This window comes from Musca autumnalis, unplaced genomic scaffold (assembly GCF_047663935.1).
Source record: "Musca autumnalis isolate F117 unplaced genomic scaffold, ASM4766393v1 scaffold_5, whole genome shotgun sequence".
Classification (NCBI taxonomy): domain Eukaryota; kingdom Metazoa; phylum Arthropoda; class Insecta; order Diptera; family Muscidae; genus Musca; species Musca autumnalis.
This window is the reverse complement of record NW_027412088.1, coordinates 96239373-96258345: the sequence shown is the minus strand read 5'-3', so window position 1 is coordinate 96258345 and position 18973 is coordinate 96239373. Positions and strand designations below refer to the sequence as shown.

Sequence of the window (18973 nt, the reverse complement as noted above, 5' to 3'; positions counted from 1 at the left end):
GAGCTTTGCAAAGCCTCTCTGTTACCCCAGAGTCAGAGAGCTCACACTGTAAGTTAACAGGGAAAAGTGGCTAGATTATCCAAAGAGTTGCAATATTGCAGAGTTGCAACCTAAGTGAATTGTGGTCAAGTGACTTAACACGTTCGAACCGTGGGAAGAAGGAATATAGTACCTCACTCAAGTTTGGCGACTTTACGATCCGCATAGGTGCGTAAGTTATTTTTAATCAATTTATGGAAAACCCCGGGAGTGGCAGTGGCAAAGTGAAGAACACTATTAGGAATACTAATTCATCCAAAGAGTTGGATCCTGACGAAATCTCCATGGTAATGCTGAACCAGAAGGGTGAGCCGGGAGATGAGTATTACAACCAAAGTTCTCAAACTATCGCTAAGCAAACGCATCGTGCCCAAAGCACGGGTTCCGTAAGCAGAACAACGCTACAAAAACGACTGCACACAATCTTAACACATATTAGTCGAGGACTCGACAAGAACAACTACTTTCCGCCCAACTTTTTTTTTTGAAAAACGTCAACTGCCACAACCAACAGGAGTAGTACGTTCGGAATGGTCCAGCCGTCTAAATTCATGACGGCAAGGATTGATGACACCGTGTAAAAATCGGCAAAGGCCAGCGGTGGAACTTTTGGAACCACTTTCTGAATTCCATACTTCCAAGAACACGCCTGCCATTTTAGTTGCCACAACGTCCTAAGCCTAGTGACTGTTTTTTAATATTTTTGCTCGAAAATGAATTCGGAACTTATATTACGTCTGCCAAAAGGCAAGAATCACATAATAGGCAATTTGGAAAAACTTCACTTTAAAGGTGATTGTGGCTAGGGGAGCCTTCTTTTATGAACCAAAGAATTGGGTACGGTGTTTTTTATTTGAGATTTATAAGCATTCAGGTAGATAACAAAAACCTGAAATAAAATTTGAACTCTCCGTCTTTTTCCCCATTGAAGATAATGTAACCTTTTCAACTGCCCTGCCACACCTACGCAACTAACACCATCAGCTTTGTGGTTTGTCCAAGACTGGGATATAGAGCCCGAGCTGATGGTTTGCACTTTAATGCAGTTAAAAGCCAAGTCTCGAATAGTTTTGAATTTTATACCACAGGTTGTCATTTTGCTCTAATTGCAATGGTAAAAATCGCTTTACTTTCCTGTATAAAAGCGGAAAGTTCTAAAAACTCAACTAAAATAAAGTTATAATAAGCTGCTAGTGGATTAATTGCCACTTTTTCACTCTGCAATCAGGAAGTGAATAACCGATTTAGTTCTAATTTTGTACAAAATGATGTTTTCTCTTAACGTAGATCAAGTTCGGAAATGGACGTGCCTTATAACAGGTAAAAAGTTTTTGATTATGTGCTGTTCAAGAATAGTTTTGGCATTCATAGCGATAATTGCTTAAAAGCTCTAAAAATCCTAGGAATCTCATTAGGTATCCGACTTGGACGAATAAAGACGTGTAGTTTAAGAGGTGTTCGAAGATATTGTTCAAATTTTTACCGAGGGTAATCCTTGTGGTATTGATTACAACGATATTATTTTTTCTAGAGCAAGTCCATACTTCCTGCCATAATGACCAGAATGCTTTGAAATACCTTCGATGAGCAACTTAAATGTCTATTGAAAAGTGTGACTGACATTGGTTCAATATTTGAACATCGTAATATTTCTCTCGTACTTAAATCAAGTTTGAAGATGGACTATATCGGGCAACTCCCCCGAGTGTCTCCCGCACCAAAGTTTAAAGACTTCGCTTAAGTGCAGTTTAAAGGCTGTTCGAGGTTAGTTTTGAAATTTTTATCGATATGTTTTTCGAAGACAAGTCCATACTGCCAGGGATAATGAAGGCTCTATAAACTCATACGGCGACTATGACAAATGGTGGGGTCGAGAACTATGAAATGAGAGATTCCCAAACGTATATCAACTTCATAGGTGGAATATGTATTCCTTCAGGTACATGTCCCACATAAGACTTAAATCCAGCTTAGCGATCGTATTAAAATTTGAATAGCGAAAACGTTCCATTATAATGGATCTGTTCACATGACATTCGGCTCCACCACTCCTGTTATTTTTTGTTCGGTTACAGGCTGAGGGTATTTTGGGACTTATCTAAATTTACTTTTGGAATATGTGCTACGTAACAAATTATCCTGAGATTAGCTGAGGTCTTACGGAATTTTTATAGTGTTAAATTGAATCGAATATTAAATTCTATCACCAATTAGAATCCTACCGAAATACACCCAACAATTCAAATAATGCGAATTTTATAATATTCTCTTTGCAAGAATATTATGAATTGTTGACCCTTTTAAGAAAATTTTGACCAAAAAATTTGGAATAAAATTACTTATTAGAAAAAGCAAAAAACAGAAAAATATATATTAACAGAGTTTAAAGATTTTAAATCCCCTACCCTGACTTCCCAGTAATAAACAATATATTATAAAAAAAAAATCATATAACTCAACACCTAGTGTACGGTAATAGAAACAAGACCGGTGTAAACCGGCGCAATATTAACAACTAAAATACAATTGTTTGTTTAAATTGTACAGATTTTTTAATAACTATTCTTCTCTTATTTTCTTAAATTAAATTTGAACACTCAACTCATTTTATAGGAAGTCAATGACAAATGGGATTGCATTGAACAAAACTACAGTTGGATCAATTCAAAAATCACCTTCGATCATGTAGGTATGGGTTATTTGGCCCTACTGCAAGTGGCCACCTTTGAAGGTTGGATGGAAGTGATGGCCGATGCCGTCGATGCCCGTGGTGTGGATTTGCAGCCACAACGTGAAGCAAATCTCTACGCTTACATCTATTTTGTCATCTTTATTGTGTGCGGTTCATTCTTTACTCTTAATCTATTCATAGGAGTAATCATTGATAATTTCAATATGCTCAAGAAGAAGGTAAGTCATATGGAGTCCTCCACAAAAGTAAACGAAGTAGGTATTTTTTTTTTGGCAAAATTTTATTTTTGGAAAGAAAAAATTGAAAAGAACTTTTCAAACGTCGTGACGAGGATAAATTGAGGTTTGATGATGATTTTTATTATTATTTATTTTACTGGCATTCAAGTGAAATTAAATGTAAATTTTTGGGAAAATTCCCCTTTGGAATTTTCCAATATCATAATATTTCTAGAGTTCAACTCAACCATGGGTTTGTAAAATACACACATAATTGTTTTTGACAAAATTTTGAAATAGATGTTACATTTTCTTTTGATTTCGAATATCTATAAGAAAAATCACTCGTTCTGATCTGAGTTCTTTTTAATAAAATCACACACACGTTTATTGATATTTTTTAAGTTTAGTTTATTTTATGGAGGGTACAGTGTTTGAAAGAAAATATTAAATAAAAATAATACAAAAATATGCAAAATCAGTTTAAAATGCTATTTTGCTGACGGAGTTAATAATCAGATATATGTTATGTTTTGGAAGCTCATGTTTTCTGCACTCTGTCATTCGTGCCTATGCCGCATGCTAGGCAGATAAATTTCTTTCATGATCTCATCAATGCTTGCCCTATAGGAATTTAGACAGCGTAGTTAACCAAAACTGCTCTGGTTTGTCGTGGCAGTTGACGCTTCTCATCTGCGATAGATGGGGAACATCCCCCATTCACAGAGGATCGAATTTCCACGGTAGTTGTTTATGGCATCTGCGACTTCATATGTGTGAATGGACCTCGTTTTCTAGATCATGAAGATACCTCCCATTCACCACATGTTGATTAGGATGGCTCTCATAGTAACATCCGAGCAAGTACTGCAACGAGAGCCTGTCATTGTGTTGCTGCACTGGAATAATCTTTGTTTCCTCATGGCGGCATTCTGAGAGGTTTGAATATTCTTCTATCGCTTTGCACTTATATTCTCTGACCACGCTGGCGCCGCATAGCTTACCATAGACCGACATATTGCGTTATATGTGGACAACAAAGTTTTCTATCTGCACACCAAGTGGTGCCGGCTAGGGACTTGAGGTCCTTGTTCCTACATCTCAGCTTGTCACAGATTGCTGTGGCATACGTGGACATTGGGAATATTCTATTGAATGTAATCTCTAGAATCTTGGGGTAGTTAGTGGTCGGTATTCTGCTACCATCGACCATGACTTTCAATTCTGGGGTCACTGCAGTCCTTATTGTGAACCGAGTGCCAGTAGATTTAACGGTGGATATTTGCATATTCCTCGCTTGTAAAAAGGTGGTAAAATCTGTTAAATAGGAGTTCAGCCTTTCACGAATGACATCGAGGAAGGTACCTGACGCCAAGATTGAACAATTATCCGCATATGTTACGATCTTAATGCCGTATGGAGAAGGTTGAATACATGAGAGGTTAAACAGATATCACCTCCCCTTGTGGACTTTCCTGTTTCACTCTACGGGGCTTGGACTTCTTGTTCCTGAACTCAACGTACGACTGTCATCCACATATATTCAAATGTTTCAAACTTGGCCGGACTGTAGTCCGCTTAATGTCCGCAAAGAGCGTGGAGTGCTTGACAATATCAAGGGGTTTTGATAAATCGAGCACCACCAACACTGCCCTATCGCACGGCTTGCTCTAGTTGAGTCCTCCACTAATATTTGTGAAGATGACGTGCAGCGATGTTATCGTGATGTGCTGCTTACGGAACCCATGCTGATGATAGGCAACTGGATAATTATTTCTGACGTGGTGGGGAGGAGTAAAGACTCAAGAGCCTTTGCTACGAACAACAAAAGCCAAATCGGCCTTTACGATTCACCATTGCTGGCATCTTTGGCTGGCTTCAGTAGCGGGACCATCCTGTTCATATTCCAGACTTTGGCAACGACGTGGTTGGCTAACCACAAGTAGAGAACTTATATTTCAGTATTACCATGGAGATTTCATCAGCGTTCCTGATGGCATTCGCATGGCCAATGTTGCAACTCTTCAGATGATTTAGCAATTTCTTCCGCTCATGGCTCTGACTCTGGGGTCATTAGGGTTGGCTCGATGAATCTCATTATGCTTATTTGCTAATCTCGTCGCCTCTGCTGGGAAATTTGGTCTCATTTCGGGTATTCGACCAGTAGGTAGCAGTGATGAACAGCAAGCAGCAGTCTCGGAACGTCCTCTCTGTTACCCGAACATCAGAAGAGTTGGGCAGATCACTATCCGCTATCAATCTGCTCAGCAAGCGCTAGAACCCTATGGTATTTTCCGAGACCGAATGCCACAACTCATGATAAGCATAAAAGTCCCCAAAGACCAGTCGGTTATATCATTCTAAAAGCGGTCTAATGTTGGACCTATAACTTGGAGTACATCTATTTATCGGCGGGATGTATATGTTAAACAACTCTATCTCGTTAGTTCAACAACTGACTGCTATCCCCATACATTCCATATACGAGGCATTAGACGCAGGCTCAAGCGAGATAGGTCTGTATTGAACTGATAGGAGCAATAGGAAAGCTAATATGCCACCTCCATTTCTGCTCCGATACTTCCTCAATACGTTGTAACCATCACAACGCTGCAAGCTGCAGTTGTTGTTGGGCTTGGTTTTCTGCACCGCCGCGACCTTGATATTCTTCCAACTCATATATTCTTCCGACTCGATCTTACCTCGGAGTCCATTGCAATTAATTTGAGAAAAGAGGCATTTTCAGGGATTGGAACAGCAACGGCTGATGTTGAGTGTTGTGTGTTCGCATACTGTTGGGGTGACTGCGTAGAAGTCTCGTATTCTGATCAGGACGACGACACTCTGAGGGCTGAGTTCACGCCGCAACAAAGTGCCTGTCGTAGTCCCTTATATTAGCGGGTTCAGGGCAGTCCAGTCCGAGTAGATCCATATTGGTCCTGTATTTTCCTCCGTCCTGCCACGGACCAATAGAGTTTGGGGCAGGCATTCCAGGTTATGCTGCTTGCAACACAGAAAAAAATATAAACTTCTGTACACTGAAGAGCCAGCCACTGGCCGCAACAGAGTTGTTGTGTGCTTTCGGGTCAAACTGGTATCGAAGGGAGTTCTCTCACCTCTGTTATGGCTTCTGGTGATAAATGAAATACTTGTGTGTTTCGACCGGCTGAAGACTGAGGTGAAGGCCTACGCTGATGACGTGGTAGTGACGATAAGTGGCAAATTTTTACCAACCCTGTCTGGCCTCCTGCAAAGTGTCTTAGTGCCACTTGCAAGCTGGGCCTATGACAATGGTCTTGGAGTAAACCCGCTGAAAGACTGAACTTGTACTATATTCAATGAAACGCAAAGTTTCCGATTTCCAGCCTCCAGTTGTGGACGGAGTGGCCTTGGAGCTTTCTACGGAAGCGAAATACCTCGGCACAATTCTGGAAAATCGCTTGACATGGAAAAGAAATATCGAGGAGCGAACGAAGAAATAGGACTCATAGCACTCTACTCCTGTAAGAAGTCTATTTGGAAAAGTTGTGGGTTGAGACCGCATATCATACACTGGCTATATGCCGGGTGCCGTTCTATGGGGGCTATATGAAGATGTGGACCTATACCGAGAAATTTCAGGTGGAAAGTTTTATACTCCCAAGGAAGACTTAATACCAAATTTCAGCACATTTCGGATGCATATTGAGGCCCCAACCTTCAAATTTCCAGAAATCCGGATGTACCGTTCTATGGGGGCTATATGAAAGCGTGGACCTATACCGAGAAATTTCAGGTGGAAAGTTTTATACTCCCGAGGAAGACTTAATACCAAATTTCAGCCATTTCGGAGGGAAATTGAGGCCACAAACTTCAAAATACCGGAAATCGGGAGGTGCCGATTTCTATATGAAGATGTGGACCTATACCGAAAAATTTCAGGTGGAAAGTTTTATACTCCCAAGGACGACTTAATACCAAATTTCCTCCATTTCGGAGGGATATTGAGGAAACAACCTTCAAAATACCAGGAATTCGGAGGTACCGTTCTATGGGGGCTATATGAAGACGTCGATCTATACCGAGAAATTTCAGGTGCAAAGTTTTATACTCATTTCGGAGTGATATTGAGGCGACAACCTTCAAAATACCGGAAATCGGGAGGTGCCGTTCTATGGGGGGAAGATGTGGACCTATACCGAGAAATTTCAGGTGGAAAGTTTTATACTCCCAAGGACGACTTAATACCAAATTTCAACCTCCAAAATACCAGGAATTCGAAGGTACCGTTCTATGGGGGCTATATGAAGACGTGGATCTATACCGAGAAATTTCAGGTGGAAAGTTTTATACTCATTTCGGAGTGATATTGAGGCCACAACCTTCAAAATACCGAAAATCGGGAGGTGTTCTATGGGGGCTATATGAAGATGTGGACCTATACCGAGAAATTTCAGGTGGAAAGTTTTATACTCCCAAGGACGACTTAATACCAAATTTTAGCCATTTCGGAGGGATATTGAGGAAACAACCTCCAAAGTACCAGGAATTCGGAGGTGCCGTTCTATGGGGGCTATATGAAGACGTGGATCTATACCGAGAAATTTCAGGTGGAAAGTTTTATACTCATTTCGGAGTGATATTGAGGCCACAACCTTCAAAATACCGGAAATCGGGAGTTGCCGTTCTATGGGGGCTATATGAAGATGTGGACCTATACCGAGAAATTTCAGGTGGAAAGTTTTATACTACCAAGGACGACTTAATACCAAATTTCAGCCATTTCGGATGGATATTGAGGCCACAACCTTCAAATTACCAGAAATCCAGAGGTATTTCTCTTCTTTCTTCTTTATTTGCCTATTCGTCATACGAATGTTGGCGACCATTACAATTACAAAGAAACAATGGATTTTAAATAAAAAAAATCAAATAAATTCATAGATTTTTCACAATATCGGCAAATATGTCTCTGCTTCTGACAGCACTAAGTAGGTGTCCCACGTCTCGTATTCCAGTCCATCCACTACCTTCAAAATAACAGAAATCCGGTGGTACCGTTCTATGGGGGCTATATGAAGACGTGGACCTAAGCGGACAAATTTCAGTTGTAAAGTTTCATACCCCTAACGAAGACTTAATACCAAATTTCAGCCCTTTCGGTGGGATATTTAGACCACAAATCCTTGTATATATTTTTGCGTATGGTTTTGCATATGCAAATTTTATGCAAATTTTTATGCAAATATGTATTTGTGGGCCTAATTCGTTTTATTCTGTGATCAAACGAGTTTCTGTCTAATCAGATTTTCTCTACGACAGTCCTAACCATATATGCATTTGCATAAGACCCCGCTGTCTAATGATAACTAACTTTCGAAAAATATTTTTTTTTCAAATTCTATACAAATTTTTCCGCACTTCAAACACTGTACCACTGCCCTTAAATATATTATATTATTACAAAATATTATTAAATAATGAAAAACCCCCAATTACTATTTACATATCTTATATAAATGTGTTTTTCTTTATATTCTATTTTTAAAATAATTATTTACATGTTGAAAAATGAAAAATAAAAAAAAAAACAAACCAACTCCATTGACACCTGTGTCTTTGTAACTGTATGTATGTATGACCACTACTACTACTACTTACTGTAATTGTGAATGTAAATATGTGAAAATAAAACCACAAAAAATATCACACCATCAAAACATACATTCACACAAACCAACAACAACAACACACGAGAAAACTTTTAGTATGAAGGAGGAGTGTTGGAAATGTTTCTCACCGAATCGCAAAAGCATTATTACACCGCCATGAAAAAGTTGGGACGAAAAAAACCACAGAAAGTCATTAAGCGACCAATAAATCATTTTTTAGCTATGTTTTATGATTTATCCAATTCTCGAAGGTATGACAATTCAAAATAAAAACAAACAACAACCAACAATGAATTATTTTCAAATAATTGCTAAAAATTATGATTTATATAACATTATTATTCTGTAACAACAACAACAACAAAAGCAACGAAAAAATATAACCCAAAAAAAACTACCTTACGAAACTCACTCTGCAGCAGCTTGTCTTTAGTTCAGCCATCATCCTAACGAAAATTTTCCAAATTTTTATTTTACCTTTATTATGTTTTCAGTCTATTTAATCTTTGAATATTTTATGTTTTGAACACAAATTCTAGTGTAAATAGTTAGGTTAGGTTGAACAAGAGTATTTTTGATTTGAATTTAACGACTTAATTCCCCCACAACAGAAACTACAACAAAAACAACATAACTTAAGAAAAGATAAACAAACAAACAGAATGTTACACCCACCCACCAACCCAAACATACAACGAAACCGCTAATCAACTTTCAAAGTGGTTTTCTTCTATAGGTTGCATAATTTTCCGTAAAAATTAAAACAAAAATAATTAGATATGTATTAGAACAGTTTTATTAAACAAAAGAGAAAAAAGACAGAACATTGAACGAACGTCCTTGGTACGTTTGATGTTCGTTTTTTTTCTTCTTGAAATTGTGTTTTCTAACTTTCTATAATCTAGAATGAAGAATGAATGATTTGGTGATTTGAAATTATTTGAACACTTAACTTCTCCTCATGAAGAAATATTGCAGCATTTCCTGTCTTATTGTAGAGGGTGTTTTCAACTTTATAGCTTCTCGCCGCTGTTAAACTATAAAGTCTAAAGCATCGTAAATCAAAAGTTTAACAGATGATGATTTTATTACACCTACTATTTCGTTTTCTTCTACAAATGCCCCACCCCAACTTCCCAGTCCACCAACAAAGACTATGTTTGTTGTCTTAAAATTACACTGTCTCTCTCTATATATGTCTCTCTCTCTCTTTCTATATCTCTGCCTCACTCTCTAACTAACTCGAACTCAAAATGTTGTAACTTTTAGAACCTTTGTTAAACAACGGAGTTAATCCCGTTGTTTTCCCTTTTTCAGTTGTATTCATTAAATGTAGTGTAATGTTGTTTGTAATTGTTGTAGTAAATTATTTTTTAAGTTTTATTGATTTTGAATTTAATTGTCGACATGGAATTTTAAGAGAGATCATTAAACACATTGTCATACACAAGAGCTTTAAACTTATAAAAATCTTATATTAAAATATCCTAGTGATAATGCAAATCATTACTGCTCCTATACATGAGCTTTTTGCAGGTCCAAATTTCGTTGAGGCAAAGTAATAGTTTTATATAAATGTATGTATCAGACCAAAAGAAGTCATAATTCAGCGGAAAATATATTTAACTTGTAATTCCGCCTACAACGATATATTTTTTTTGGGTGCAAATCCGTAATTTTTGAGATTGTAGCCCACATCTATATACATAAATAAAAATACAAAGTCGTTCGTTGGTAATGGCATCAGTTGAGACCGGCTGGACCGATTTGGATAATTCTTTTTTTGAAATGTTCGTCATAACCCAGCTTAGGTTTTTATTTTAATATTTTCTACAAAAACGACTGAACTGATTTTCCTAAAATTGTGATGGAATGTACAGGGATGGCCCCCAGTACAAATAGGCTACAAATTTAGTTTCGGAGGGGCGTGGTACTTCCCCTATACCCTATTTTTTATACCCTCCACCAGATGGAGGTTATAATTAAATTTGACATTCCGTTTGTAACACATCGAAATATTCGTCGGAGACCCTATAAAGTCCGTCTGTCCGTGCGTGTTGAAATCAAGACACAGCTCGCAATTTTAAAGATAGGGAGTCAAAATTTGGCACAGAAGTTTTTATTACCTGCAGGATGGTTGGTATTGAAAATGGGATATATCGGTCCACGTTTTGATATAGCCCCCATAGAACGGTACCTCCCGATTTTCGGTATTTTTAAGGTTTTAGCTGCATTATCACACCAAAATGGCTGAAATTTGGTACGTAGTTTTCTTAGGGGTATGAAACTTTTCCAAAGAATTTTGTCGTTATCGGTCCACACCTTCATATAGCCCCCATAGAACGGTACCTCCCGATTTTCGGTATTTTGAAGGTTTTAGCTTCATTATCACACCAAAATGGCTGAAATTTGGTACGTAGTTTTCTTTAGGGGTATGAAACTTTCCCCCAGAATTTTGTCGGTATCGGTCCACACCTTAATATAGCCCCCATAGAACGGTACCTCCCGATTTTCGGTATTTTGAAGGTTTTAGCTTCATTATCACACCGAATTGGCAGAAATTTGGTACTTAGTCTACGTTGGTGGTATAAAACTTTCCCCCAGAACTTTGTCGGTATCGGTCCATGCCTTCATATAGCCCCCATAGAACGGTACCTCCAGATTTTCGGTATTTTTAAGGTTTTAGCTGCATTATCACACCAAAATGGCTGAAATTTGGTACGTAGTTTTCTTTAGGGGTATGAAACTTTCCCCCAGAATTTTGTCGGTATCGGTCCACACCTTAATATAGCCCCCATAGAACGGTACCTCCCGATTTTCGGTATTTTGAAGGTTTAGCTTCATTATCACACCGAATTGGCAGAAATTTGGTACTTAGTCTACGTTGGTGGTATAACTTTCCCCCAGAACTTTGTCGGTATCGGTCCATGCCTTCATATAGCCTCCATAGAACGGTACCTCCCGATTTTCGGTATTTTGAACGTTGTGGCCTCAATATTCCACCGAAATGGCTGAAATTTGGTATTTAGACTTCGTTGGGGGTACTCAAACTTTCCCTTTAAATGTGTCGGTATAGAACCACGCCTTCATATAGCCCCCATGGAAAAGTACCTTCCTATTTTTCTTATTTTGAAGGTTGTGTCTTAATATTCCACCAAAGTGGCTGAAATTTGGTATTTAGTCTTCAATGTGATATAAAACTGTTCGCCAAAAACATGTCTGTACAGGTCCACGCTTTCATATTTCCCCATTTCTGACTAAAATTCGTCGGTATAGGTCCACGTTTCGACATAGCCCCCATAGAACGGTACCTCCGGATTTTCGTAATACTGAAGATTGTGACGTCAACCAAAATGGCTGAAATTCGTTATTTCGTCTTCCAAGAGTTATAAAATATTCCAGAAGAATATTATCAGTATAGGTCCACGTCTTCCTATATCCCCATAGAAGCTTACTTCTTGATTTTCAGTATTTTTTTAGTTTTAGCCACATTCTCTTACCGAAATATAGGAAATTTGGTACAAAACTTTCCGTCAGAAATTTGTCGGTATAGATCGACGTTTTGAAATAGCCCCCATAGAATGGTGCCTCACACTGTTTTACCGAAATTGCTGAAATTTAGTATTAAGTCTTCTTCATACACGAAAGGAAACTAATTATTCCATTTTACTTCAATACAACTTGTGGTGGAGGGTATAACAAGTTCGACCCGGCCGAACTTAACGCCGTTCTTACTTGTTTTAAAATATTTTAGGTATTTAAAATAATTACGAATGTATCGGTTTGGAGATCAATTTGCAAAAAATTGTGCTTGTGTCTCCGATCTTACCTGCCTTTTTAGGACCCAAAGATACGACCACGCCCACTTTTTAATATATGTTACATCTACAAAACTACTGAACCGATTTTCCTGAATTTTCGGAGAATGTACAGAGATGGCCTCCGGTGGAAATAGGATGTATATTTTCTTGAATTTCGAAGGGGGCGGGGTACTGCCATATTTAAAAAAACGCCATATCTTTATGAATAAAAATTAAATGTCGTCATAATCCAACATAGGTTTTTATGGAAAGAAAATTTTACCGCGCCAACTTTTTTCATTTCAATTTAAATTTTCAATTCCTAAAATTTTCAGGGAATGCACAGGGATGGCCCTGAAAACAGGCTACATATTTTACTGAATTCCAGAGGGGGCGGGGTACCTCCCCTATGCGTTATTTTTTAAAAACGCTATATTTGCAAAAATTACGCATGTATCCGTTTAAAACTTTACGGATTAATCTACAATGTAGTACGCCTTGAAAAGTGATGACTACGCCCACTCTTTTCAATACATTATTTTTCCACCATGGTGCAATGGTATGCACACCCGCCTTGCACGCTGAAGGTCGTGGGTTCGATTCCCCGGCCAGTCAACATCAAACACTTTTTAACGGTAATGTTGGCGACATTTTCTGAGTATTTCAGCCTTGTACAGCTTCCCTACAAGTGGTGTCTTAGACACGCCGTTCGGACTCGGCGATAAACAGTAGGTCCCATATCATTGAGCTAATATGAATCGGGGTGCACTCATTGATATGAGAGAAGTCTCCCCTGTCCCGCCTGGGATGTTTGTGGAACAATTATAATTATTTTTATAAAACTACTGAACCTAATTTCATGCAATTTCCAAAAATGTTTAGAAATATCCCGTGGTCCAAAATGCCATATATATTGTAGACGAATTTCGGAAGCCTATTGTTTTATAATCGCTATATTTGCTAAACGTATGATTGCATCGGCTTGCTTAGCTGGCCCATTACAGAACATTTGTTCCATAGACCGAACTAAGAAAAGATCTCGAATTTATACGCCTTTTTAGCGGGTTCATCATCTCTCATTCTTATTATATGGCCTAGCCAACGCAATCGCTGCATCGTTTAACTATATTGATGTCGTTGTTTAGCAGATACAGCTCGTGGTTCATACGACGTCGATATTCACCGTCAACGCAGATTGGTCCTTAGATCTTTCGAAGAATTTTTCTCTCAAACACGCCAAGCACTGCCTTATCTGCTTGCGCAAGTACCCAGGCTTCGGAACCATACATCAGCACGGGTAGTATCATTTGTGGTTTTGTTTTTGAACAATACAATTCTTCAATTTTTGGCCAATACAATTCTTCTTTTTATTTCACAACTGATGTCGTTTGTTGTGTTTACGGCGGTGCGAGGTATACGAAATCTTTTACTACCTCAAAATTATAGGAACCAACTTCAACAGTTGGTCCGATCTCAATGGACGCATTGCACGTCGACACCATCAACTTGGTCTTCTCGCCGTTTACCGCCAGACCCACTTTAGCAGATTCTCCTTCGACCGTCATAAAGGTATCGGTTACTTCTTTCACTGATCGTCCCATGATGTCTCTATCATCAGCATAAGCAAGTAACATGTGGCTATTGGTGTTGATTGTGGCACTTCTTTTGACGTTTGCTCTCGTATAACCTTTTCTAGCAGGATGTTGAAAAGATCACACGAAAGGCTGTCTACTTGCCTAAAACCTCATTTGGTACAAAACTCTTCGGAGAGGATTCTTTCCTATTTTAACTGAAGATCTTGTGTCAGTTAGAGTCATTTTACAAAGCCGAATGAGCTCTGCCGTGATACCAAATTCAGACATAGCTTGGAATACCTTTGAACGTAGCGGACTGTCGAATGCTGTTTTATAATCGACAAAAAGGTGATATGTGTCGATCTGCATCTATTGGGTCTTCTCCAGGATTTGCCGCAGTACAAATATCTGGTCAATGGTGGACTTGCTAGGTCTAAAGCCACATTGGTATGGTCCAATTACTTCGTTGACCATTGGCTTTAGTCGTTCGCATAATATCCCTGACACTATCTTATAGGCAATAGGGAGAAGACTTATGCTCCTATAGTTGGAGCATACAGTCTTATCTCCTTTCTTGTGGACGGGACTTAGGTTGCTCAGTTTCCAATCGTCGGGTACGCGTTCTTCCTGCCAGATGGTGCTAACTAGCTGCTGCATACACCTTATCAGCGCGTCGCCTCCGGTTTTGAATAGCTCGGCTGGTAAGCCATCGGCTCCTGCTGCTTTATTATTCTTCGTCTTCGCTACTTTTGGAAACCAGCAGATTGGAGAAATGTTCCTTCCATATCCTGAGCACGCTATCTGTATCTGTTACGAGATTACCTTGCTGATCTCTACAGGAGGATGTGCCTGTACCAAAGCCATCTGTTTGGTGTTTCACTCTTTGGTAGGATTTTCGGACTTCATTCTGGCTCCTGTACATCTCGATTTTTTCACACTCCCGCTTTTCCATTTCTCTTTTTTTCTGGCGGAAAAGACGTTTCTCTTCTCTCCTTTTCTCCCGATATCTCTCTCGTGCGTTACGCGTTGCTACTGATTGTAAAGTAGCTCTATATGCCGCATTTTTCTCTTCGGTAGCAGCACGACACTCCTGGTCATACCATGAATTCCTTTGTGGAGGTCTCTGAAATCCAAGAATGGATTTTGCGGCTGTTTGCATGGAGTGGGCAATATTTTGCCATTGTGTTGTTATGTTATCGGGACAAGGAGTGCTCGTGTTAAGCAATTGTGCTAGTTGAGTGGAATATGCTGTGGCTATCTGTTGTGTTTGCAGCCTATCGATGTCCATCTTCCGCGTTGTGTCTGTTCGTGCTTTATTTGCAACGTTTAGACGGGTACGTACCTTTGCTGCAACAAGGTAGTGGTCCGAATCAATGTTTGCGCCTCGGAACGATCGTACATCCAACACGCTCGATGAATATCTTCCATCTATCACAACATGATCAATTTGATTATTTGTTCTTTGATCTGGAGACAGCCAGGTGCTCTTATGAATATCGAGATGCTTAAATCTGGTACTGCTAACTACCATGTTTCTTGCAGCCGCAAAGTCTATCAGCCTCATACCAGATATTCTCCTTCCCAATTTTGGCATTAAAATCGCCTAGAATAATTTTAATGTCATGGTCAAGGCAACGGTCATAAGTTTCTTCTAAGTGCCCCTCAACCTATGTGAATAGAAACTTTCATCTACGGACTGATCAAATGTATTTAGGGTCTTTACAGACTTTTGGGGCCCTTTTTGGACATTTGAACTTGCCGACAAAAATGTGGATTAGGATTAGGAATGGACCGATATAGTCCATTATGGAAGTGGATTTGATTTAAGGAGTCGTATCTTTTCGATAGATATCGCGCCCACTAGTCATTTCAATGGGTCATCGTATACCTTTGGACAAGTATACCAGGAAGCATGGACTTGTCCACGGAAAACATAATATCGCTGTAAACCGGGCCACAACGAACAGCATCGGTAGCATACACTTCCAAAGGATCTTCGAATAAACCCTAAACTGCACTTAGACACAAAAGTTGTTGGGGGAGGTACCCTAAGGATGGGGCTGATATGGGCCATTTTAGGAGTTAAACCGAATTTGGACAAAATATTAGGAAATCCAAAGTTTGGACCAAATTGGTTGCCACGTTCCAAAGATACCGTGAGACTTTTTTAAATTTAGTGACTTTTTTAAATATTGGGGGGAAGTACCGGAAGCTGTGGGCCGGTATCGCCCATCTTCGAACTGAAACTAAGTTTGGAGAAAATATGACGAAGGCCAAATTTTGAATTTGAATTTGGAGAGTTATCGTCTTCTCCAGCCACTACATATGATGCCATAGAGGGTTTCGGGTTGTTTTCTCAAGAAGTATGGACCTGCCGCTGAAAAAACTTTTACGATCGTAATGGAGGCAGCGAATGCAAGTTGCTTCAACAAAAATCAATGTGATTCGAGAGGAGGTCCTAAGTGAACTTATCCGATCTATGATCTCTATCTTGTATATATTATTGTGCGCACAATTTCCCGAACATTTTTAAGCTTTTGTGGGAGAGGCAACTGAAGGAGTGGACCGATATGGCTTATCTCCGAAGTAAAACTAAGTTTGGACAAAATATTACAAAATATGAATCGGCAGATCCGTTCGAGAGTTATCTTGCGCTCCAACCTCTACTACTCGGTGTCGTATGGGTTTTTTGCAACTTTCATGCTATTTTCTGAGGAAGCATGGAATTGCCCCTGATGAAACATATACCGTCGTATGGGGGCAGTAAATGCAAGTTGGAACAACAAAAATTAAATCGATTCGAGGGCAGTTCCTAAACTGAATCTTTCCGAAATTTTGGGTGGTAGGTACCCGAAGGAGTGGAGCGATGTAGTGCATATTGGAACCTCATCTAAGTCTGGTAGAAATTTCACGATGTGCAACGTATGTACCAAATTAGTTACTCCTTTCAAGAGTTATCGTGGGCACAAATTTTCCGAACATTTTCGAACTTTTGTGGGCGAGGAACCGGAGAGAGCGGACCACCCATCTTCGAACTTAAACTAAGTTTGTGCAAAATATTACGAAAGCCAAATTTTGGACAGAATCGGTTGATCCGTTCGAGAGTTATCGTACACTGCAGCATGCTAGATAGACGGACATGGTTAAATCAATTCCAAATTGTCTGAAACGGATTTCGCCCACTTGGGGTCTAAAACCATTATTTCGATGAGGCACATTTTGCCCGTATGGAAGTGTATATACTCTCGTTAGCATAAATGCTGTGGGTATAAAAATTGATCTGTGTAATTAGTAATTTTTTTGTAAGGAGACTTTCGGTTCAAGAAGAACACGAAATGTCGAAATGCTACAGCTAATTTTGTTAGAAAATATGGGTAAAACCTTTAAAATACGTTTAATTAGAAGTAACCGTTTTGTGAGAACTATACCAAAAAGTGAACATATTTGGTTGTGCAAAGTTTGGACAAATCGGTTACTCCGATCGAGTGTGGCTAAATAATCTTCAAACGGATTTGGTCATATCATATGTATGTGGGGTCAAATGCCGTTATGTCGATGATGTACATTTTTGATCTATCAAAGTGAATGTATCTACATGCCAGGGGCTGAGCTTCCGTATGGCCATATAAATGTTAATTTATATTACCACTTATTCTTTATGATGAAAAACAACTATTTCCCTCGAACGTCTCTGAAAGGACAGGCGGAGATTTCTCTCAATTCTCAGGGAATATAGGCCAAAATTACACTGGTGAAAACCTTTGATGTTATCTGGCCTGGGAATAGAACCCAAGTATTCAAGGCGGAAAACATAAGCACCGTACGACGTTTAAGAAACCCCTTATCTACGGAAATTAATTAAAAAAATTTGCACATGAGAAACCAAAATTTAATATTGTGTCTAAATATTCAACGAAAAATGTTAAACAACACTAGAAATATTTTTTAGCAATATTATCGATGAAAACTTATTCAAAAGTAAATGCTCTTGTGTACGACACTGTTTAAGAATTACAGATAATTTACAAAAGTACAGACTGTGTTTTATGCATGACTGTAGTAGCATTTTATACAGTGACCATCTATGTATTAAATAAAATTTAAATGATAAAAACTTTACACCAAATCGAACACACAAGAATATTCCATAAAAAATCTGTACACAACTATAACAACAGGTAAAATATTGACATTTGATATAAAAAACATATAAAACATAAGACGTTATCCACAACACCATGAACATGACGTACACTTTTTGAAAGGGACATTTACAAAATTTTTAATTTTATATATTTTTTCGTTTTTTAGCCAACCATTGACACTGCTTGCAAATCATCAAATGTTGTTGCATAATTATTATTTTTGTTTTTAATGTATTTGAAAAACTATATATATTTATTATATAAATAAATGTTTACCAACACACAATAATTTCTTTTGTACAATAATATTAAATGTAATTGTTTTTTCTTCTTAATATTTTTTACCTTTCCCCCCTACCCCACAAAAACTCAATAAAATTACAACGAACTTTTGAACTTGTGCAAAAATCAAATCAAAATAAATTTTATAACACCAACACATACTACCAAAACGTTCGATCGATTCGATTGTTGTCAATGTCCTGGTATCACATCAAATCCGAACATCAAAAATCAACGAAACATAAACATCGATAACTTTGTACCACCACCAACCACTACTCTATATCCTGCTAACTCTAACTCTGTCTCTATGGCTCTACCACTCTCTCTCTCTCCCCCCGAACTCCTTTACCAAAAACAAAACACATAAAATCAAACACAAATCGATCGACTGCTGATGTGGAACGATCAGATTTGAAATTGCCATTTTTGTGTTGATTTTTTTAAACATGTTAACCATGGGTATTGAGCACTACAATCAACCGCATGCGGTATTTTTTATCCTCGAAGTTAGTAATGCATTTTTCACCACCGTCTTTGGTCTAGGTAAGTAGTCGTCATTTGGGATAAAC

General features: G+C 38.5%; 1 protein-coding gene across 1 annotated transcript in view; it reads left to right on the top strand.

The window, feature by feature from the left end:
- NaCP60E (Na channel protein 60E) overlaps window positions 1-18973 on the top strand; it is an 898928-nt gene that overhangs the window by 832923 nt on the left and 47032 nt on the right. The window contains exons 22-24 of the mRNA XM_073956139.1: window positions 2653-2949; window positions 8697-8851; window positions 18814-18947. Coding sequence (XP_073812240.1) covers window positions 2653-2949; window positions 8697-8851; window positions 18814-18947 — 586 coding nt within the window. The remainder of the gene's footprint in view (window positions 1-2652; window positions 2950-8696; window positions 8852-18813; window positions 18948-18973) is intronic.